Source organism: Notamacropus eugenii, chromosome 1 (genome assembly GCF_028372415.1).
Source record: "Notamacropus eugenii isolate mMacEug1 chromosome 1, mMacEug1.pri_v2, whole genome shotgun sequence".
In the NCBI taxonomy this organism is placed as follows: Eukaryota; Metazoa; Chordata; class Mammalia; order Diprotodontia; family Macropodidae; genus Notamacropus; species Notamacropus eugenii.
Window position 1 is genome coordinate 417,118,739 of NC_092872.1, and position 24,172 is coordinate 417,142,910.

Consider the following 24,172-nt stretch of genomic DNA (forward strand, 5'->3'; position numbering starts at 1 on the left):
GAAACTGAGGCTCAGAGGGGTTAAGTGACCTGCCCAGGATCACACAGCCATTAAGTGTCTGAGGTGGAATTCAAACTAAATCTTGCCAGATTCTAGCACGTTACCCACTACTCCACACTGCTGACTTGTGGTGTGATAATTTACATCACTGTAGTCACTGCATTTTGTTCTAATTCTGCTCTCTTTTCTTGGCATCGGTTCATATAAGCTTTCCCATACATACTCTTTCCTGGTGGGTTTGCTTAGAAAAAAAAATATTGCTGTTAGCCATAAAGTCCTGTTGGCTCAGCAAGGCCAGTTCAGTCAGTTTGGGTGGGTCCACAGGTGGAGTTTGACCTGCCGCCCAAATACAGCTGCTCTTTGGATAAGACTTTTCATGTTCTACTTTTGGATCTAGAGTAGAATTAGCCACCTGTCCTCCAAGGGACCCCTTCAAGAGACAGCTGTAAGACAGTGGGAAAGAGGACTGGACTTAGGATCCTTTGTAGTCAGAAGACCTGGCTACTTGGTTCAGATCTTGTGACTTTGGGTAAGTTCCTTAGGATCATACGACTAGACAGAGCTGAATGGCATAGTGGATAGAGTACTGGGCCTAGAGTCAGAAAGACCTGAGTTCAAATGCAGCCTCAGACACATACTAACTGTGTGACCCTGGGCCAAGTCACTTAATCCTGTTTGCCTCAGTTTCCTCATCTGTAAAATGAACTGAAAATGATAAACCACTCTAGTATCTTTGCCAAGAAAATCCCAACTGGGGTCACAAAGAGTCAGACATGACCAAAACAACTGACAACACCAACGTAGAGCTGAAAGGGAACTTAGAGGTCATCTAAGCCAGGGATGTCAAACCCTCTCATGGCCTCAGCTTATAGAGTGGTTCCTGTCCCATTTAATATATTGACATATTAATAAAAATGTGTGAGTTTCTAAATTAATATGCAGCCCACAGGGTTCCTCATGTAGAATCTAGTGACTCCCATTTCTATTTGAGTTTGACACCAATGAACTAGACCAACTCTTTCATTTTATAGATGACGAAATTGGGGCCCAGAGAAAGGGTAAGTCAGAGAGATAGTATCTAGAAGTCACATTTGGATTTCCAGTTCATAGACTTAGAGCTGGAAGAGACTTTAGACACCATCCAGTCAAATCCTCTGATTTTACAGGTAAGGAAAAGGAGGATGGGAGAAGCCAAGTGACTTGGTTCAAGGTCAGTCTAGATTTGGACCTGGGTCCTCTGATCCCAAATCCAGCCTTCTTTCCACACTGTATCTACACTTTGAACTCTAAACTTTCCATTTTGTGGTCTCAGTTTCTCCATCTTTAAAATGAGGTACTGGAATTAGATTGTCTCTAAGGTTCCTCCTGTCTCTGAGTCCTAGGATTTTATATAGCTCTCCCAAATGTATGTAGGGTACAATAGAAAATATACAGGTTTTGGAGTCTGAGGAGCTGTGTGCAACTTCTAGCTCTGCCACCTAATTCCCCATGTGAGACCTTGGACAAGTCACTTCTCCTCAGTTTCCTCATCTGTAATTTGAGGTGAGGAGGACTCTGTGACTCTCAGGGTCCCTTCTAATCCTAAATCTAATGATCCTCCATTGTGCCCTCCAGTGCCAGTCTCTTCCCAGGCACACATGTTCTATCTGGAAGGAGCAGGGCTACCCTACTGCAAAAATAATGTGCACTGGTTCAAATTGCAAGGATAAGTCTGCTCCCTCCGTGGTTAAACTTGAAACGTTAATAAAGTTTAGGAGATTCAATTAAGATTGCTTAACTCAGCCCTCCCCAAAAGTCCACATCACAATAGTAGTTTTCCATTACAAGAGCAAATGCACCACGATCAAGGGCTCTGTCCTCCCACTAAGTGCAGAGAAGAAACTTCAGTTCGAAGCAGCTAACAATAGGCAGCTCATTTTCCCAGCATTAGTGGGGAAGCATTATTAAAGGCACAGGCAATCATATAGCATGCTCCAGGCCCAGCCTGCCAAGGGGGAAGTGTGTTTTCTTTGTGTGGATTGGCTGAATAGGATGTCCCAGTGCCCAGCCCTGCGCTCTCCACGTAACAAAAGGCCCCTTTGTCACCCTGAGCGAGGAGCGGGAGTGAAGGTTGCCACAGCAACTTGATTCTGCAGACTTAATGCGCTATTGAAATTTCAGATGTGAATTTCGCATTTTAATAAACTGAAGTTTCTTTGCATAAGAGTATCTCTCCCCCCCCCCCCCCCAAACTTGTTTTAAAAGAACAGGCTGAAGGACGAAGGAGGGATAAATAATATGGGGTGGGAGCAGAGACAGGACCTCAGAGGTAGGTACCTGCTCAGAAGATGAGCAAGGAGAATCCAGAAAACACCTGTTCCAAAAGCAGCCTCTCCCCACTTTGTTCTCTGCAGGGCGGGGCTCCACCTCCCTCTCCTGATGAGATCTGAAAAGGTCACAGCTCCCAGCAATCCCCTGGGAGGTTAATGATTTCTTTAGTATCCTGTATTCACTGGAGCCTAACCGGGAGGAAGCAGCCTGAAGTTTCCAAACTCCACTAAAAGGACTTTCCATAGAGGGCAATGGGACCAATACCTTTGCTGCTCCCATGGCTTCAGTTGGGAGGAGATGGGGGTGGCGGTAGCAAAGATTAGGGTCCAGACATGCTGGTATTGGAGACTAATTCTTCAATTATTTCTCTCTGCCTCAGTTTCCTCACCAGTAAAATGAGGGGGTTGGAGCAGATGGACTCTATGTTCTTTTCCTCCTCTAAATCTCTGATTTATTCTATTGTTTTTCCACATCCTTTTCCCACCCCCATCCCCCCAACCAATATTGTAATCTCCTCAAAGGCAGGAGATTCTTTTTTTTTTTTTTTTGGATTCCCCAAGTCTAGTACAGAGTAGGTGCTTAATAAAAACTTGCTGATTGATGGATCCTATGATTCTCATCAACAAGGTATCTGTATCATATTTTAATCAATTAATTAATCAATCAAAACCAAACATTTATCAAGATCTGGACTTGGAGTCATGAAGACCCAGGTTCAAATCCCATCTCAGTTCCTGAACAGCTGTGTGACCCTGGGCAAGTCAACTTCTCTAAGACTCAGCTTCCTTACTTGTAAATTGGGAGGGTAGGACTAAGTTGACTTTCCAGCAACTTGGCACATAGTAATCACTTAATAAAATGCTTCTTGATTGACCACATTCATGACCCTGAATATCTACTTTGAGCCACCCAGTGTGCTAAATGTTGGGGATACAAAACCAAAAGAGAAACAATTTCTGTCCTCAAGGAAATTGCTATCTACAGGGATGGGGGAGGGGGAGGGGGAAAGGGAAGTAACATATACACAGACAGGTGGGTTCAAGATATATAGAAAACAAAACAAAGTTATAACAGAGTGCTAACATCTCGGGAGATCTGGAAAGTTAAAAAAAATCTTGAAAGAGGAACCTGAGTTGAGCTTTACAGGGAGCTAGGGATTCCAAGAGGCAGAAATGAGGAGGGATGCCATTCTAGGCACGTGGGACTGCCTGAACAAAGACTTACTGCTTGGTGAGCCTAGATAAGTCACAACTTCTTTGGGCCTCAGTTTCCTCCTCTGGGAAATGATCTCTCAGATCCTTGCCAGCTCTAAGTCCATAGATCTTATGATTTTCTTTTCATTCTAAACTCCTTGCCCATCATAACACAGCCAGGTCTTGGCTGACTCCAAGACCAATGCTTTCCTCCCTCTACCAGACTAGATGATTTATACAGATCCTACCAGCTCTAAGAATCTATTATTCTATCTAAAGGAAATGGAATTGTGATCTTAATGGTATAGATATTCCTTCTAATGAAATAAATCACAACCTACTCATTCTAGTGCTGGGTAACTCATCCAAGTTTCATATTTCACTTCCCTTTCCATCCTTCTTTGGGATTATTTTCTTACCTTTAACCTTAAAGGTTTTATTCCATTATAGCGATAGAAGGAAGACTTGTGTGCACATTATGAGACTCCATGTGAGGCAAGGACAATGTCTTTGGGTGACTGGAAGGGAGGCAGAACAGACATCTCTCTCTCATCCCTTCTCTCCTCACTCATCTCCAAAGGAGACTTTGATTTCTACTAGGAACGGAAAGCAGGAGATTGAGGCTACCACTCTACTTTCCTCGGAAAGAGGGCTAGAAATATATCTATTGACTCCACTAAAGATTGTTTGTCTGGGGTATATGACTGTGTTTACATTAATTTATGATCACTTTATCATTTGAGGGGGGGAAAGAAGATCCCAAGCTCTAGATCCAAGACTTGACTCCATTCCCACCAATACCAGTTCGACAATGAACACACATAGTGAATAACAAAGAAGCCCATTTATCCAAATTATAGCAAAACAGAAATAAGAGAATATATATTAGATAATACAGAATGAAGGAGCTCTCCCATTGAGAGTGAGATAATTCAGCTCAGTCAAGAGAGTGTCCTGGATTGCACCCAAGGAGAAATTCCTGGAAGTCTATGGAGTAGCAAGCTAGAAGTAGAGACATGATAAACACCACCAGCTCCACTCACATCTTCCCAGAAACTGTTCCTTCAGCAGCTTGTAGTGGAGTTGGCCTCTTTCATCTCCTCTTTTATAGTCAGAAACCAGGATCTCCTGAAGATCCTACTTGAAGAGTTCCAAAAGGGAGATTCCCAAAAGGGAAAACTGAAGCTCTCTCCTCTCATCGACTCTGCCCACCTCCATGTAGGGGAAGGTCTTCATCCCCACCAATGAGGAGAGAGTCTCACACCAACGAACTTTGGAATAGGGGTTATAACAATAAGTGGTCTCTCCAGCATAAATCACAATTAAAGAGACTCTTTGAAAGATAGAACAACGGAGATAACTTCATTCAACAACCTTATCTTTATGATTAATCAAGGCATAACATAGGTTGATGAATGGCTCACAAAAGATGTATGTGACCATCATGGAGGAGATGCAATGCAGAGTCCAAGGTAAAGATGGATAGCCTACAGTCAAGGACATGCCTCAGTTGCTCTTGTTGATGAATAATATCATGCTGATTGCATCAAGCCCTGGAGCATGGCAGAACCTCCTAGATGAGGTACATAATCACTTGATAAAGTTTGGTCTAACTAGAAATAGAAGAAAAACCAAGAAAATGGAGCAAGCCTATTGTGGAAACTATGAGAGGCAGTTGAACAGACAACCTATACAGCTCATATATCAGCATAGACATTTTGGACATATATGGCAAAGGAAAAGTGAGATAGGCATAGAATTGAACAGAATGAGAAGAACAATGAGCTAGACGGCTTTGGGAAGATGTCAAGTGTTTTTGTTTTGGTTTGTTTGTTAATTTGTTTTTGTTTTTAAGGACCCCAAGCTTCTTCCTGAAACAAAGACCTGCCTTTGAATAACAACATTCTTCTGGTTTTGATGTATGGCCAGGGGACATGGAATTCTGTGGTCTCCAAAGAAAGGAAACTGAGAGTTACCCAATGGGCAAAGGTGATATTAGACTTGAGGACACTGTCACATCATAGAAAAGGAATTGCAGAGAGGAAGTGATATAAAGGTTATCACTGAAGAAATATATGGATGAGAAAAAGACGGATTGGTTACATGACCAAGAAAGATTCACTGGCATCCTCTTTCTTTAAAGTAAGTTTTTAATTGATTTATTACATTGCCATATTTTCCTCTAGTATCCCTCCACCTCCCACAGAACACTCCATATAATACTTTTTGAAGACGAAAAAAGGAAAAGAAAAAAGTCAGTGTAACTGATAATACATCAAAAATGTCTAAAAAACATAACAACACTCACTGACCTCTGCAGAGGAGTAGGGTGGGAGTATCTTCTCATCTCTTCTTTTGAGTCACGCTTGCTCTGTATAGTTTTGTTTTTGATTGTTTGTTCTTTCCATCTACATTGTTTCAATCATTGTATATGTTATTTTCTTGGCTCTGCTTACTTCACTCTGCATCAGTTCATGTAGTTAGTCCTTTCCATGCTTCTCTGTATTCATCACACTCATTATTTCCTACAACACATTTTTAATTAAATTAATGTACCTCAATGTGGTTAGCCATTCCTTACTCAATGGGTATCTCCTTCACTTCCAGTTCTTTGCTATCACAAAAGGTGACCCTACAAATATTTTGGTCTCTATGTGGACTTTCTTTTTCACCGACATTCTCTTGATGTCAAGAGAAATCAAGGAGGTCACTAGCATGTTGGGGGAAGCTCTTATGATGCACTTCTGAGAGGACACAGATAAGAGTTACATAAAATGGGCAAACCATTGAGATCTGCATCATCAGAAAGAATATCCATACCACCATGATCACAGATCCCCTTAAACACTTAAATATTTTCTTCCCTTCCAACTTTCTAAGATAACTAACTTTATATAGACTGTTAGGCTGTTAGAATTGGTAGAAACTTTTGAAATCATCCAGTATGGTATAGTGTAGGTTCCCCACACCTAGTGTAGTGGTAAAGGCATTGGTCTTAGTGTCAGCCAAGATATAAGTTAGTCTCCTTCTTTTGACACTTACTAGCTGTGCTATCATGGGAAGAAACTTAAACTCTCAGTCTTAGTTCCTTTATCTGTAAACTGAGGATAATAATAGCTGTAGTACCTAGACCACAGTGTAAACAAATGGAAAAATATAAGGAAAATGCTTTGCAAACCTTCAGGTGCAATATCAAGATCATTCAGATAGTGATGTTAAGGTTTAATGGAGAGAAGGGCCTTTACTTCAACTTCATAGTGGATGAGGTACAGAGCCAGGACTAGAACCCAAGACTCTTCTGATCCATCCTGTGTAACTCTTATTTGTGTCCTCCCAGAGGTGTATCACAAGAGCTCCCCTCAACCGGCTAGTGACCTCCTTGATTTCTGTCAACATAAATAGGATGTCAGTGAAGAACAAAGTCCCCACAGACAACAGAATATTTGTAGGGGCACTTTTTGTGATAGTGAAGAAATGGCAGTAAAAAAGATGCCTGTTGAGTGGGGAGTGGCTAACCACATTGTGGTGGATGAATGTAATGGAATATGACTGTGAACCTCTTGGCTCTTAGTCTAGAGATTTTTCTTCCATACCACACCATGCCCACTATGTACCCCCTGGGTCTTTGAATGAGATACCATTATGCTAGAGATAGTGTGGCATAATGAGGGAAACATCAGATGGAAGTCTGGAGAGATGTGATTTCCAGTCATAGCTTTGACATCTGCCACCTATGTGACTCTGAGCAACTCAGTATTGCTCTCTGAACCTCAGTTTTCTCATCTGTAAAATGCAAATAATAATACTTGTTCTACCTGTACCGCAGAGCTGGTAGAGGAAAAGAACTTTATAAACTCCAAAGCACCTTGGAAATGTGACTGATACAGTGCAATATGCAGGGTTTCTTAAACTTTTTCTACTCAGGACCCCTTTTCTGTAGCCATTCTCATTGCATGGCCTGATGACATGGGTAGTGCAAAGTGTACATGCTTTGCATTTAGTTGCAGTGAAGTTGTGCCATGCATCATAGGCAAGCGCTGCCAGAAACACCTCAGATTATTACATGTTTGATTTTGAATTAATTTTTGATTGTTGAGAGTTCAGAAACCTTTTACTGTTGCCAGATTTTTCTTGACCTCATATGGCATCCAGATCCACAGTTTAAGAAGCACTGCATATGCCAAGTCAAAAGATCCCTGGGGTCTCAGCTCTGGCTATTTAGCAGTAATAGTTGTGCACATTGGCCAAACTATATTTTTAAAAATTAAAATGTATTTTTTCCAGTTATCAGACATTTTCCCCTCCCTATCAATTCTTCCACCCACTAAAAGAAAAAGAAAATTCTTGTAACAAATATGCATAGTTGATAGAAATGAGCTCCCACATTGGCCATATCCCAAAATATATACCTTGTTCTGCATATTTAGTTCATTACCATCCAGTCAGGAGATGGGTGGCATTCTGAATCATTGCTCCTCTAGTCATGGTTGATCATTATGCTGATAAAAATTCTAAAGACTTTCAAAAATGTTTGTTTTTACAAGGCTACCAAGGTATAAAATATTCTACTTCTGTTCACTTCACTCAGTATCAGTCATACAAGTCTCAGGTTTTTCTAAAACTGTCTCCATCGTTTTCTTCTAGCACATTTACATTCTATTACATTCACATGACATAATTTGTTTGGCCATTTCCCAAATGTTGAATATCCCTTTATTTCCTAGTTCTTCATTACCACAAAAAGGGTTACTATAAATAGTTTGTGCACATAGTACCCTTTCTCTCTTTGTCTGATCTCTTTGGGGGTACAGACCCAGGAGTGGTATCATTGATTCAAAGGATATGCATGATTTAGTTATGTTTAAAGCATAGTTCCAAATTGTTTTCCAGAATGGCTGTACCATCAATGTACCTGTTTTTTCTACAACCTTCTGCAACATTTATTTTCTTTTTTGTCAGCTTTTCTGATTGGATGGTTGTAAGGTAGAATTTCAGAATTGCTTTCATTTGTACTTCTATAATTATTAGTGATTTGGAGCACTTTTTTCTCATGGTTATAGATAGCTTGGGTTTCTTCCTTTGAAAAAGGGCAACTAGGTGGTGCAGTGCATAGAGCACAGGACCTGAGTTCAAATCCAGCCTCAGATACTTGACACTTACTAGGTGTGTGACCCTGGGCAAGTCACTTAATCCCAACTGCCTTGCCAAAAAAAAAAAAAAAATGCCCTTTGACTGTTTAGCAATTGGTGAATGGTTGTCGTTCTTTATAAATTTGAATCAGTTCCTTAATTAGCATGGAGATGAGCCTTTATTAGAAGACTTTGCTGCAAAGACTTTCCCCCCATTTAACTGTTTCCCTTCTAATCTTAGCTGCATTGAATTTATTTGTGAAAAAAGTTTGATTTTATGTAATCAAAACTGTATATTTTATCTCCTGTTATCCTTGTTATCCCTTGTTTGGTTATGAGCTCTTCCTCTGTCAGAAAGTCTGAAAGGTAATTTCTTCCTTGTTCTGCTCATTTGTTTATTATGTTTTCATCTATGTGTAGGTCATCTATCCATTTGGAATTTATTTTGGTATATTGTGTGAGATGTTGGTCTAAACTCAATTTGTAACAGACGGCTATTCAGTTTTCCAGCAGATTTTGTCAAATAATCCTTCCCCCAGTAGCCAGGGTCTTTTACTTTGTCAAACATGAGGCTAAGTTTATTTTCCTTGATTATGTTATATACCTAATCTGTTCTGCTGATAGACCTCTATATTTGGTACCAATACTAAATTATTTTGAGGATTATTGCTTGGCATCAAGCCATATTCTCCTCTATGTCTGCCTTTCTCCCAGAAAGTTGGGTCATCTAAAAAATCCCGCCTTTTCTTACCTTAGCTTCTCTTGCATAGCGTAAAATCCACTTTGTGAGAAGAATTTCCTTAAGGACGGCTAGACAGACTGTGAGAAAGAAGGCAGCTTTCAACGCAGTTGTTGGATCTTTTTCTTCTTTCAGGTAGACTTGTGCAGGACCTCATACCCAGTAAGTGCTCAGGAAATGCTGAATGAATGAAAGAATGGTCTTGGTAATGTTGAAAGAAAGCTTAGACTGAGGAGCAGAAGGATCTGGTTTTAAATTCTGGTTCTGCTACTTGCTAGCAAGGTGACCTTCTTACTTTTTAGCTGAGACGTCTCTGGGACTTAGTTTCCTTATCTGTAAAATGAAGGGTTGGACCTGATAGCCCCTAGTTCCTTCCATTTCAGCTCTATACTCTTTCTGACTTTCTTTTTCATCATCTATAAAGCAGGGACCATAATCTAGACTCTGTCCCCTGGTCTTATGAAGATTAAATAGGTACATAAACACTCTACGAGAATCAAGTTCATTAACTTGAAAAACTTCATGCAGTTCTAACTATTGTTCCCCAGGTCCTTTCACCACTCTCCTCTCCTCTACTGATATCAGGCCCCTAGGACAAAGCCTCATTTGCCCCAAGCTAGTTATGGCTCTACTACAAAATAAATTATAATACATTCATAACACACAATACATTCATAAATCTGGTGCTAGAAGAGACTGTTGAGGCCATTGGATCCAAGCCTCTCATTTTCACAGATGAAGAAACTGAGGCCCTGAAAGATTAAACGGTTTACCCAGAGTCACCCAGCCGGTGAGCATCTGAGCAGAACGAAAACTGCGCTGCAAAGTGCTGACTCCAAGTTCAATGTTTTAGCTGCTGGATAAACACCATCCTGCCTCTCCAATCTAGTGTCCTTTTTTTCTACTCCACATTGCTTCTCTGTAAAGTTAGGGGGTTGGACTAAATGATCACTGAGGTCTCTTCTAGCTCTGACTCGCTGGGATTCTATTATTCTAGCTTCTTTTTTCTCCCTGTCCACAGATAAACTCTGCCCTTTCACCAGGTTTCCATTCTCTTTAGTCCACAGTCCTTTTTTAGCCTCTTTGTCCTTCTCCCAGTGTGTTGGTCTCTGCACAAGGTATGTACAAGCTCCCAGGGAGTGCTGTTACTGCATGAAATTTGCACAGACGCCCCTGGGTTTGTTGGTGTCTGCACAAAGCACACGGCTAAGTTCCTAGGGTGTGCTGGTTTCTGTACAAGCCCCCTTCTTGCTTCCTGAGAAGTGACAGCCAAGCCAGGGTGATGCATACATCATCACCCCACACACTCATTTCCTCCCAGGTCTCGTGCAGCGTTTTTTCTCCACTAGCTCCACTTGAGCCAAGCAGGGCTGGGCTGCATCCCCATACTCAGGGTTAGTCATGGGATGGCTAGGGATAGGTGGGTGAGGTGTCCGTTGGTATGTAGAGAGAGTCAGGAGGTGACTGTGCCAGGACAGCTATTATTGTTGCCCACTCTCCTACTTCCTGCAACAAGAACCTTGCTGTCTACAGCCCAAGGTCTAGCCCCTCCCCCAAACCTTACCCTCCTCCCTACTTCTATTTTTTTTATACACACCCACAGGAACACACTAGCATTAGGAGGAATGTGAAAGGCCAAGCTCCATCTAGGCTGCCCTTGGCTTCTTGTACTTTTCCCTCTGACTTTCTCAAACCCCTGACCTTTCCCCAAAAGAACCCCTAGTCAAGGATGAAATCATATCCAAGTCACAATCTTTACTCTTCCAGTACCACGAAATGTTTCTCAGATTCCCTCAGTGGGTATAAAAGAGGAAGGGGAGGAGGTTTTCTTTAGGAAGTCTAGAAACCAGCAAGGGACAACCTGGAGAAATTCCATCCCCTGTCTTAGTGCCTTTCCAGTGGCTGTTCTCCATGCCTAGAGCACTTTCTTTCTTTACCTCTTTCTCTTAGATCTCTAGTTAAATGCTAACTCTACATGAGGCCTTTCCTGATACCTCTCCCCGCCCCCCTCCCCCCAGCCTCCAGATGCTAAGTGCCTTTCCCACCCCAAATTACCTTTATCTGTTTTGTATACAAGTCATCAACTCATATAGAATGTAAACTTCTTGAGGGTAGGAACTTTTTCACTTTTCTCTTTTATCTCCCATTTTACTGAGGAGGAAACTTAGGCAAGCAGACCTTAAGCGACTTGCCCAGTGTGATATAGATAGTGTTGACTGGATTTGAACTCTGGCCTTCCTGACTTCAGCGGAAGTTAGGTAGTAAGGTGCATAGGGTGTTGGGCCTAGACTCAGAAAGACTCATCTTCCTGAGTGGAAATCTGGTTCTGACTAGCCGCGTGACCCTGGGCAAGTCACTTAGCCTTGTCTGCCTGTTTCCTCATCTGTAAAATGATCTGGAGAAAGAAATGGCAATCTTTGCCAAGAAATCCCCAAATGGGGCCACAGAGAATTGGACATTACCGAATTCCAGGCCCCAAACTGGATTCACTTCCATCTCAGCGGCATCTTGGATGATGGCCTCATGAAGGTTCCATAGGAAGAATCCAGGGATGGAATAAATATATACTAAAGGGGGGACATTACAGGTCAATGGGCAGCGCCTAGGGCTGGGAGTTAGATTATGGTTCTGGTCTCCTCTGTCACTTACTGTGTGACCTTGATGTCATACACCTCTCTGGTTCTGCCTTGATTCACCTGTGAAATGGAGGGGCTCTAAATGCCACCTTTAGGTAAGAAGCTGTGGTTATGACTTGCTGTGGGAATAAAGGGCTGCAGGTTCAAGTCTTGCCTCCATACTCTGGGTTCAGCTACATGATGGTTGTTCTGGGCTGTAGCCACAGCTGGAAAGTATTTGTCAACTATACGTCAATGGTGACTGAATACATATGGGTGGGGAGGTGTAAACAGAGACCAGGAGGTGGGTGAGAGGAGGTAAAGAGTTATGTACTTTTTATGGTCCATCAGACTTTTATTTCTTTTTCCTTTATTATCCTCCCCTCCCCCAAGCACTGATCTGGAGTATTCATTCTTTCAACAAATACTTATTGAGTTGCTACCTTGTGCTGGGCAACAGAAAGAGAGGAAGTTGAATATATTCCCCTGTCCTCAAGGAACTTACCACTTGAGTGGAGAAGACATTGTGGAGACGTGTCACTGTTCATGGGCAGTACGCGTTAAGCATTCAATGACAAATATAAAGCTCCCAGGAGAGAAAGAGGAATGGACCGCTAGAGCAGACCAAGAAAGGTTTTCTAGAAAAGGGAGGACTCTGTAAGGAAAGGAAGATATGACCAAGTGGAGAAGAGAGTGGAAGATGTTTCAGGTAAAGAAAAAGAGGTACTGGGAAAGAGCTCAGAGGTCGTATCCAGTCCTTGAGAAGTGGTCATCTAATGCGCTGTTTGAAGACCTCCAATGACCTGGAACTCACTACCTTCTGGGCAGCTCACTACCTCCTCTCCCACGGAGGATCCAGGCCATTGCTGGGTAGCTCTGGTTGTTAAGGTCTCTTCTGCAGAGCTGAAATCAGCCTTCCTATAACTTCGACCCACTGCTCCTGGTTCTGTCCTGACGGGGCCAAGCAGAATAAACCGAACCCCTCTCCCACAGGGCAGCTCGCTGGATGCTGGAGACAGGGGCCCTGTCCGTCCTCCCCTTCCCTTCTAAATGCTAAGCGCCCCCAGTTTCTTCAGTCCACGCTCTCATTTCGCCGTCTAAGCTCGCAGCTTCCTGCCTCTCTCCAGGGCCCTTTCCCCTTTCCCTGCCACCTGCCGGGGCAAAGGCATCCCCCAGCCCGAGAGCGCTGACGCAGGCGGGATCGGACTCGTCCCCAAACCCGGGAGCAGAGCTCCCAGCTCGGCCCCTGCCCCTGGGGCACAGCGGCTCCTCCGTCACTTCGGGCTCCGCTTTCTACTTTGCTCGAGTTACTGCTTCCTCGGGCCGCGGAGTTTTGCGGGCTTGTTCTGTCTCCCTCTCCTTCGCCCCTTCGCGGGCGGCGGCCTGGCCCCCGGCCCCTGGCCCGTGCGCCCGCCCCCACTCCCCAGTGCCTTCTCCCTGGGGTCCTCAAGCAGCCCGGGCCCTGCGCGGCCTCCGACTCCCGCCGCCCGGTCCCCGGGATGCGCCAGCCCGGAGCAGGTGCACCGGCCGGGGGTCCGGGGCGGCAACGGGAGAGAAGAGCCGAAGCGCCATCTTCTCCCCTCCCCCTGGGTCGGTGCCCCGATCTCTGCCTGCTGCAGCCCCCCCCGCATCTGGCTCCGGCCTGGGACAGGGCGCAGGGCGGCCAGCCCCCTCTCCCAGCTCAGGTGGGCCGGAGGCAGGGAGCTCCAGCAGGAGCGGCCGGCTCAGGTTCCCGCTCCCGCCTCCTCTCCCGAGCCCGGGGACAGGCGGGCGGGCGCGGAGATCGGCCGGTCCCGCTCCCTCTCCACCCCCCCATCCCCCCCACCCCGCCCCGGGCCGGCCCTAGGCTCCGGGAACAATAGGCAGGAGCCGGGGCTGCACTCGCTCCCCGCCCGCCCCGCCAGCACCTCCCCTCTCCCGCCCCGCCCCCCGCGCACACACTCACACTCACTCTCTCGCTCACTCACTCACGCACGCACTCAGACCCGGGCGGAGCGGCAGCCCGAGTCGGTTTCATGCCCGCTGGAGCCGCCTCCGCCTCCGCCTCCTTCTCCTCCTCCTCCTCCTCCTCCTCGCCCTCTGCTGCGCTGCGCCCGCATCCCCGGCATGGACGTGAGGTTCTACCCTGCGGCTCCGACGGCGGTGGGCGCCCTCCCCGGCGCAGACCCAACTTGCCTGGGCCACTTGGACTATTACCACTGTAATAAGGTGAGTGTGGGCGGGGAGGGTGCGCGGCTCTGGGGGCTCTGGGGCACCAGCGGGGACCCGGACCCGGGCTGGCTGCCGCTTTTTGTCCTGTGCTCCCCCCACCCCCCGTGCCTTCCGGCCTGAGGTTTGAAAGGAGCGCACTTGGCCGGGGGCCGGGAGCCCTGTCCTTCCTTGCTTCCCTCCCTTGGCCCGGGACAGGGGCGAGCGCCCCCTTTCCCCATCCCCCCTCTGCCAGTGAGAAGGAGGAGGAGGGGGAGGGGGATGGGGAGGGGAGGGGGGATCGAGGGGCTGCAGCTTCGCCTAGCACCCGGGGAGAAAACTCGCCTCCCGGAGGCTCGGCACCCTGGCCCCCCTGGGACCCCCGCTCCTCCCCGCCCTCCCTCCTCCCCACGCCCGCCTCGGAGGCTTTTAACTTGTCCGCGTTGACGTTAATTTGGGCTTTAAAAGTCTAATTGCTGAGCAGAAGCCGTCCTGGCGGGGCCGGGAGACGTCCCGGAGTTATGTACAGACAGACGCCTCGCACCGGCGGAGCCCCGAGGTCCTGGGCGCCGGCCCCCGCCGCCTCCCCCGCTCGGGCGGTCCGCGGAGGTCCCGGCCGTTCCTCCTAGACTCCTCCGGGCTGTTTGCACAGTGGAGCCTCGGGACCGCCCAGCCCGGCCCCTGGGTCATCCCTTAGGAAATGGAAGGGCTAGCCAGCACGCCATCCGCTGCTAGATGTCCCCCCTCCCCCCTTTAGTAATAAAAGGTGTCACACCGGCTACCCCACCCCCACCCCAGACCGGGGGCCGGTGTGGACTGCAAGTACAGTCGTAACTTCACCTTGGCGTTCTCGGAGATGGAGTGTTCCACGCAACTAAGTTCCTTTTTTTTCCCCTCGGAGGAGGGAATTTCAAAACTCAGTGAAAAAGCGCTGTTGACCATTAGAGCCGGGCGTTTATCCGCTTGGAATTACGTGGGTGCGTTCCTGAAAGGAAGAAGGAAGGGAGCTCGGAGATGGTCTACGCCGTCTCTCCCCCCGCGTTTTCCGAATGCCCCAGTGCAGACAAACTGCGAAGCAGTCGGTCCTGCCTGCGTGGTGCGGCGCGGGGTGGGGGAGGGGGCGCCGCGGCCGTGGGCGCAGCGGCAGGGGCAGGGGCAGGGGCAGCGGCAGGGGCAGCGGCAGGGGCAGCGGCAGCGGCAGGGGCAGGGGCAGGGGCAGGGGCAGGGGCAGCGGCAGGGCCAGGCTGAGCCGGGCTTCTCCCGGAGACGCGAGGTGGCCCCGGCCTGGCCAGGGGCTCAGGCTGGAGAATGTTCCGGCTGGGCAGGAAGAGCTTTGTGGTGAGTGTTCGCCTTGCTGTGATCCGTGTGTGTGTGTGTGTGTGTGTGTGTGTGTGTGCGCGGTGTTTCCCGGTGCTGTGCCCGGACGTGGCGGGGGTCTCTTTCGGCCTCGGGTTACCTGGCTTGCGGGGGAGCTGCGGGTCTGCTCACGCATCTGTTTGCATTGGCACGGCTCGGCCCTGCCTTTCTCCTCTCACCGCACAGGCTTGTGCCCCGAGGTAACTGCTGCTGCGAGCGCGGCGCTGAAAGCCACCTAGAGCTGCGCAGAGCTCCCTTGTCCTCCATGACAGACAGACCTGGCAGCCTAGATTTCCTTGCCCGGTGCTGCGGGGAGAGCATCTGTGAGCCGCAGGAACGGCGAACCGGAATTCTCAGGGGGCCTTGGGGAGTGTCCGAGGTCTTTAAGGAGTCGATCTGTCTGTCAGCCGGGAGGACCAAGCGGTGGGATGCCCGTCACAGGGGACCATCCCATCGCACCTGGGCTGAGGAGTCCCGGGAAGCGGTTAGCGAGAAGGATTCGGGCATAGCCACGCAGAAAACCATGGGGTTCAGTCTTGCTTCAGGAGCTTTCTCTCTCCGTGCCTTCCACATGGACTCAGAATGGGAGAAGTAGAAGGGGCTGTAACAGAGCTGGCCCTCGATGAAGGGAGGGTGGCCTCCCCGAGCTCAGAGTCAGGGAGGTGTGGGTTTGAATCTGCCCCAGACACCAGTTGTGTGTCCCTGGGCAAGTCACTGGAGCCTCAGGTTTTTCATCTCTAAAATGGGGGTATTCATCTCCATGACCTCTACGGCCCTTTGCAGCTCCAAATCTATGTTCCTGTGATAAAGCTGCTTCTATTCTAGTCTTGTGAAATGGAAGGAACATATAAAAACAGACTTTTCTGAGTACCTGCTTTCATGTCACATAGTAAAATTGCTTTGTATCTTGGCCCCCCCCAGATGAAATTGCAAATTGTGTTTTAGAATGGTTGATCAACTGCAGAAATGTTGTCTCCAACTCTTTGTAGGTGAGTTTCATTTAAAATGCAGTTTTCTGTTTCACTTTGGCTGTTTTTATTTTCGTCTCACCAGAATGAGCCAAGAAATCCGGTTTTAAATCCGAGCATTTACAAGAAGGAGGGAGAAAATTGTGTGAAAGATTTGTGCCATGTTTTCCATGTCGGGTCTGGGGACAGCAGCCTAAATATCCCATAAATCTCAAACTCACCTTTAAAAACAGGGATTGTAGTAGGGAGCAGAGATGAATCTGGCTAACTTGGTTTGCCTCTCTGTCCCAGGAAACACATCATGTCAGTAGCCCAAATGTTGCTGAGTGTACTTGACCTAGTGATGGTTGTGTAATAGGCCCTTTTAAGTGTCCTAGGATGAGAATTCAGAAAGGATGCCTCCTAGGGAAATTTAGTTCTCCAAACATTTTGTGTGCAGAGAGTGTCATGTGATCTGTGCCAAAGGAGGGAGCATGTGTTTTTGTTTCTTCAAACTTTTTCTTAATATAAAAGGCTTGGACAGTTCTGATCTGGGCTCATTCATGACTTCTTTCCTGGGGCTGGAAGGGTAAACGTGGAAATTGTCTTAGTGATGAGCAAGACCCCCATATTTGTTGGGTGCCTAAGAGAGGAGCTCAGAGGGCCCCAGCCACCACCACCAGGTGCTGCTGTTGTTTTGGGCTGGAGTAACTATAAAACAGGGGAAGGGAAAACCATACTGGGTGTGTTGGTTTCTGAGGTCCAGAAGGCATTCAGAGCTATCCAAGGTGTCAAGCATTCCTCACAGAAATGATAGGAATAACTTTATCGGTAAGAAATTATTCAGGTTGTCCCCCTTGCCACAAACCCTCAGAGCTGAAAGGGAATATCTATTCCTGCGTTCTCACTTTATAAAAGAGGAAACTGTGGGCCACAGATAAGGGAAGTGACTTGCCCAAGGATGCCTGGCAGTTAGTGGTAACACCAAGATTTATAACCTGGATCTCTTGACTCCAGTCTATCAAACTTGCCACCAAGCTGCTGCCACCTCTGTCTTTGAGAGGGTGTCTGGGAGCCTGGCTTGGTTAAATCTTTGGTTTCCCTTTCCCCTGGCCTCTCCAAAGTACAGCACTGATCTTCCTTTGCCCCCACCCTCAGCTGCTAAGATCTGCCTCCCTATATCACCTTATATTTATTTTATGTTGTATATATATACACACCTATTTGCATGTTGTATGTGTGTATGTATACACACATATAGGCAGCTGTATGTGCTTTAGACCTGCATTCAGGAAGACATGAGTTCAAATCCAGCCTCAGATGTTTATTAGCTCTGGGTCCCAGAACAAGTCACGTAACCACTCATTTGTCTCAGTTTTCCTATCTGTAAAATGGTGATAATAACAGCACCTACCTCCTAGGGTTGTTGTGAGGATCAAATGAGATATTTGTAAAGTATTTGGCCAACTTTAAAGCACTTCATAAAAGTTAGCTGTTATTGTTATTAATATTGTTATTATTTTGCCTCCCCCCACCCCCAAGACTAAGCTCCTTGAGCACAGGAACTATTTCCCCTTTGGACCTAGGAGTCTTTGTACCTGACAGGTTGTAGGCACTTAATAAATACTTGTGGATTGCTTGAGGCAGCCTTTGGTTGGCTGGCTGGGATGGTTTCTTATGTTAAGCCAAAGCCCGCCACTCCTCTCTCTAACTTTCTCCCTTTAGTCCTAGTTTTGCCCTCTGGGGTTGAGCTACGTAAATTGAATCCCTTCTTCCTTAGCCTAACCCTTCAAATATTTAAATACCACAATCAGGTCAGGCCTTCTTGGCCTCAAGTTGGAGAAGCAGCATAGTAGGGAGGTTCTCTCTCCATCTTCCCCACATTAGTTCTTTAGAATGTTAACACGACTGGATTTATATTAGGGCCCTGGACCAGGATGGCTCTGGAGGAGAAAGTGAGGCTGGTGACTTTGCAAGCCCTCCCTCATTTGTATCCAATTCACTTGCATGTCATGGCATCACCTCTCTGATGTCAGGCTTCTCTTCGAGAACAGAAGACAAACAACAAAACTTTAGAAACTGATTAAACCTGGGAGAAGAGGAGAAACCCTTTTTGCACTAATTCTGATTTGACCTTTGCAAATCAGACCCCCTGCAAACAGGAAGGCTATGAACTTTACTTTCTGGGTGTCAGGTTCTTTATTTGTAAAAAAAAAAAGAAAAAAGAAAGAAAGAAAGAAAAAAATGGAGATAATCATCCTTTTCCATAGGGATGTTCCAATGAGCACTTGGAAAACTGCTAAGGGCTTTTTTTGCACAAATGAGGGATGAATGTTTTTAAAGATGGGAGCTGGGTCCATAGAGTCATTGTATCTTTCAGCTCTAGGGTGGAGGTTCTCTACCCCTGCCCTACCCCCACTTCTTGAGTATTTCTTTGAATGGTGGCTGACTTTGGAGCCAGAGCACCTGGGTTCAAATCCTGGCTTGTGACCTTTGCCAAGTCACCAAATGTACCTGAGCCTCGGTTTCCTTGTCTATAAGATGAGAAGGTTGGATTCCATGACCTCCGATGTCCCTCCTAGCTTTAAAGTTGGGATCCTATGAGAAGTAGGAAAGAAATATGAAGCCCTGGCAGTGGCCTTTGATCTCCCATAGGTCTGCAGGGCTGCTTTGGCTCAGTAGACCAGACTGCAGAGTAGAGCCCAGAGCACTCAGTCTCACTGAGTGTAAGTAACCTTGCTAGTTGTCTTGCCCAGGTCTGGCAGAAGCCATAGGCACCTTCAGTGCAGCCTTTGAGCCAAGGAAGAAAAACCTCTGAAAGTCAAAGCAGCCTGAAGTTCGTGGCCACAGCCTTGGAGACTGGTGAATCTTTTGTTACCATCCCTCGGTTTCTAAAAGAACATGGGGTTGTTAGTCTTCATTTTTTCCTTAGTGCTCCAGGGCTACGTAGGATGCCAGGTCATTTCCATTAAAAGAGCTGATGACTTGAATATCTCATGAAATCTGAACAGGATTTCAGCATCTTGTACAGAGAAATTCTTCCCCTTCTCCCTTCTCTCCACCTGCTGTCCTTTACCCTTGACCTGTGCCCCATCCCTACCTAACGTGGGAGTGAGTGACCCATGGTGTTTTTTTTCCCCTCAGCCTGTAGATAGAGTCTTCCTTGGCTTTTGTGAGGCCCTGCTTTAGGAGCAGGAATTAATATGCCTGTTTTGCTTATATGCCTTCGAAGCTCCTGTCAGCCTGATTTCTTTGTTTCTGCACAGCACCTATCAACGTCAGTCCTCTGACTGCATGGTCGACATAGTCCCTGACACAGACTTCAGAGCTGGAAAGGATCTCAGAGACTGGCTAGTTCAACTCCTTCATCTTTCTAGATGTAGAAGCTGAGGTCCGGGCAAGCCGGCCTCAGATTGCTCAGATGGCAAGCAGCAAAGGTCATTTTTGAACTCAAGTCCTCTGCCTCCCCAGTCAGTGTTCTTTCCACAGCACCAACGTCTGGGAAGGCCAAGAAAGGGTTAATTAGTTTATGAATTGTGAAACCACTCTGATCTGATCTGAGTGACACACATGCCCCCATGCTCTTCAACCTCCTTCCAGAAGGCTTCTCCAATCCCCCTAGCTACTAATTTCTACCTCTCAGAGATTCCCTTCTTTCTATTGTATGCATTTGGTATACACTTGTTATTGTGTTTATCACCTCTGTCTGTAGCCTGTTAGAATGTAAACTCTTGGAGAACAAAGACTTGTTTTTACTTTTCCGAAGTACAGTGTTTAGAACAATGTCTGGTGCACAGTAAGTGCTTAATAGATGCTTGTTGACTCACTGACATTCTACATAACCGGCATATGGAAACTCTTTGCCAGAACCCTCTGGATGACTAGCAGTGGGGTGGACCTGATTATTATTTTACTAAGGAACATGCATGTGAAGGATTTTGGCTAAAAAATATTCAGGTAGGGTTGGGTTTTTTTTCTCATTTTAGAGAACCTAATTCTGCCAGTACTTTTAATTTGTCTTTGGCTCATCTCTTGCTATAACTCCTAAGCTGAGAGCAGGTGACAGTATCTTATTTACATAGGCCAAATCCTACATGATTCTCTTTAGTTTGGTTTGGGACTAGCATTGAAACCATATGGTAAGTAATTATTAACTTAATGGGTTGTGGTAAATTGCAGTTTTACATCTTAGTGGAAAGATGTTGTATGAGATAGGGTAATAAATTTTGATGAATTACTCTGATACTTAGAATCGCTGCCATACAATTGAAATTTCTGTCATATGCCATGGCACTATGGTACAGGATCTCCTGTGCAGGTGGTTATTTTGTTGTTCAAGTGTTTTTCTGCCCTCAGCTGGAACCTTGGAAAACAAGTTAGTTTGTTTTTACATTTTACCCAGTAAACTTTTATATTATCCTAATGATCACTGTGTATTTTCTTGCCAATATCCTAGAATTCTCCCATATCTCACTGAGTTGCTTATTTGAGAGGGCTTCATTGCTGCCCTGCAGTGTGATAGGGTAGAAAAAATATTGGGTTTGGAGTCAGAGGACTTGAGTTCAAATCATGACTTCTTTGTGTTATCTGTGTGACCTTGGGCAGGTCACTTCCAAACTGCAGTTTCCTTATCTACAAAATAAGATTAATTTAGTTGGTCCAGCTCTAAATCTATTTTATGTGCCAGAAGGAACGAGTTTATTACATTTTATTCAGGGTCAAGGACTCTTCTAGAATGGTAGACTATGTGGTACAGTGGAAAGACATGGATTTGGAGACAGAGGATATGGATTCAGATTGCCTATGAGATCCTCAGTTTCCACATCTATCAAGTGAAGATTACGGTAAAGTATCCTCCTAACACTAAATATAGGGTGCCATGGGCAAAGGAAGTCTCAGCTTGGCCCCTAGAGGCCAGGCCTATCATCAGCTCAGTGATCCAGCACTTCCAAAGCAAGCCAGTGATCCCATGTCCAGTGCCTACAGAGAAAGAAATAGCCCTTCAAACTGAAGAGTGGGGGCACCTCACGCTGGGGGAAGCTCACATTCCTCTGCCTTTGATTTCCCAGTTTTTTAGAACGGCATCTTTGCAGGACCATCAATCAGGCACATTTCAGGAACTCTGCCAGTCTTTGAGAAGTAAACAGCTGTTAGTGACAGGTTCACCCTTCACTGCAGATGTAATTGAACGCCCACCTCTTGGGTGCTAATGCACTTGGGAAAGCCACTTCCCAAATCTATATAAATCTACAGTGAATTAAAATAATCTACCTCGCTCATCACTGTGTACAGGTGATGGTAGGGAGGAGTGGGGGTGGTGAGCTAGGTAGGGGCTTTATTAGGGCTCTTGTCCAACTGGGTTTTAGATTTAAAAGTTAGTACCATACTTCAAGGACCTGTAATTTTGTTGGTATGGCAACTCCCTCCACCACTGTTCATTGCAGCCCTTTTATAATCCAGAAGCTAAGTTCACTGGAGCCCCTGTGGCTGAAAAGTTCATCATGCTGTGGGTACCTTGGTGATAAAAGTCTCTGGACTTAGCTATGTTGATCCTTAGAAACCTAAATGAGGTCTGTTCTTTGACCTCTACTCAAAGACTTTGTAGCTTAATAGAATCTGCTATCGCTTGTGGTTCATGTGCATAGCATTCCAGGAGCCCAGGGTCACCACAGGGAGAGATGGAGGCAAGAATCAAGTATTAGAAACTTAGACCAAACTTGTTAGCAGAAGGCCCTGAAATTACAGGTAATTAAACCTTGGTTATTTCAAGCAGAGATGAATTTGCAGGAGTGGTTTGAGAACTTGTCAGAAATGGAATCTGACCCAGGTCAATCTAATGAATAAATTTTGGTGGTCCCGCTCCATGGTGTTTTGACTTACAAAATGTGGTTAAAGTAGTAAAAACCATAGACCTTCTTTCCACGCTTTACTGATGGTTAGGCTTGAAATGAACAGCCCTCTTATGTCTGCTTTTTCTTCAAGCTTCTTCTCTTTTTCGAAGAGCTGGACATTTGGCTGCTCTCAGAAATGGTGGGTAGGACAAAGACCAAAGGACCTAGTGGGAAGTTGGGACTTCTTGCATGTTAGGTAAAAGATGGCAGACAATAGATGTAGAATGAGGCATGTATTTTCAGACATGGCTGCTGTGTTGTTTTGTTTTGCTACAAGGGGAAGGTTTTATTGAGGGAGAGAATAGAGAGCGTCATTAGGGGGTGACAGTGTTTAAAAAAAAAAGAAACAAATAACTTCACTAAAGCATTAAAAAAAATGAACTAATCTTTTATCCTTTTCCCCACCTTTTGTCTTTGGTCTAGAAACTGGGTTTCCCCTTAAAGGAGCTGGATAAGGAGAAAGTATATCCCTAAGACTGGGAAACCCTAGTTGAGATGCACTGTATTTTGGACTTGCAAGCATTTCAGTGACTTACCTCCTTCTTCCAGCCTGGGCTTGGATGGCCAGGGTCTTTTACGTGTAATAGAAAGTGTATGAAGCTTTTTCTGCCTTGGGCCTTATGAAATCAGATTCCAGAGCTATGTAATGCAAGCTTCTCTAGCCCTGAAGATTGTTGTTTTGTCTGTATGTGGGGAGGCAGAGACATTTCTCCTCATTCCTTTTTGGAATAATAGACATATTTTGGTTGAAAACTAGGCTGATCTTATGTAACAGCCTGGGCGTAAAGGGCAGTCTTGTTTGATTTCCCCTTGAAGTCCCGATCCCCAAATATACAGATAGGAAAAAAGAGAGTGGGGCTGACTGGGATTGCAGGCCCCTCTTATTCTTCAGGCTCTTTTTTTCTTTTTACCTGTATATATATGATGCTTAAAGTTCCTTCTGTCAAATCTGAGACCAGCTTCTCCCTCTTCAACTCCCCCTCCCTCTCAGCCCTTCCCCCCTCCTGGAAAGAACGATTGGAAAAGCCCATCTAACTCCAATCCTGTGTTTTATTGCTTATTCATAAAGCAAAAGGCCCCAAATGGTTATGAAATTCAGAACACAATTATCCCTGGGAGGTGCAGAGATTGCTTCTGACTGGATGAGCTATCTTGGACTATACGTTTCCTCCCTTCCGTTTTTGCCTGCCTCTCCCTCTCTCTCCCTCTCCTTTCCTTCTTCCTCTATCTCCTTCTCTCTCTTTTCTCTCCTCCCTTTCTCTGCCCCTCCTTCCTCCCTCCCTCTTCCCTCTCTATCTCTACCTCTCTCTTTCTGTTTCTCTCCCTCCCTTCTGTGTCTTCCCCCTTTTCTCTGCCTCTCCTCTTTGCCCCTCCTTTCTCTCTCTCCTCTCTCTTCTCTCTCTTCCTCCCTCCCTCCCTCCCTCCCTCCCTCTCTCTCTCTCTCTCCCTCCCTCCTTCCCTCCCTCTCTCTCTCTCTCCCTGTCTCTCCCTCTCTCTCCTTCCCCCTCTCTCCCCCTCCCTTTCCACCCCCAGGTAAAGTCTTTTTCTAGCTATTTCTGTGTCTGAGAATAAAGTTCTGGAGTGTGTCTTACAATTGCTTCTTTTTCCATGCTTTCGCATTTTCTGCTTTCATCTGCATAGGAGGCCCAAGCCTTTTCAAATCTATATGCAGATTACTGACTCGAGCTTGGGGACTTGTCTGTGAATGGGGATGGGGTAGGAGAAGAGGAGAGAAGGGTCCCAGCCATCCAGATGGACAATGCCATTTTTCCCCTTTTTCTAGTTCTCTTTCTGCTAGTTATGTG

The 24,172-nt window shown here is 46.1% G+C and overlaps 1 protein-coding gene and 1 long non-coding RNA gene across 3 annotated transcripts in view; one reads left to right on the top strand and one right to left on the bottom strand.

The window, feature by feature from the left end:
- Window positions 1–5,635: 5,635 nt before the first annotated feature.
- On the bottom strand, window positions 5,636–10,376 carry LOC140518820 (uncharacterized). The gene is made up of 2 exons (XR_011972025.1): window positions 9,384–10,376; window positions 5,636–6,028 (listed from the first exon to the last, which is right to left on the bottom strand). It is a non-coding gene; the product is annotated as an uncharacterized lncRNA (long non-coding RNA).
- Window positions 10,377–13,936: 3,560 nt separating this feature from the next.
- The window catches only part of TOX2 (TOX high mobility group box family member 2), a 313,476-nt gene continuing 303,240 nt past the window's right edge, over window positions 13,937–24,172 (top strand). The window contains exon 1 of one of the 2 annotated variants that reach the window (XM_072631269.1): window positions 13,937–14,194. In XM_072631269.1, the coding sequence (XP_072487370.1) occupies window positions 14,093–14,194 (102 nt within the window). In that variant the 5' untranslated portion in view covers window positions 13,937–14,092. The remainder of the gene's footprint in view (window positions 14,195–24,172) is intronic. The other variant, XM_072631268.1, reaches the window with a different exon arrangement.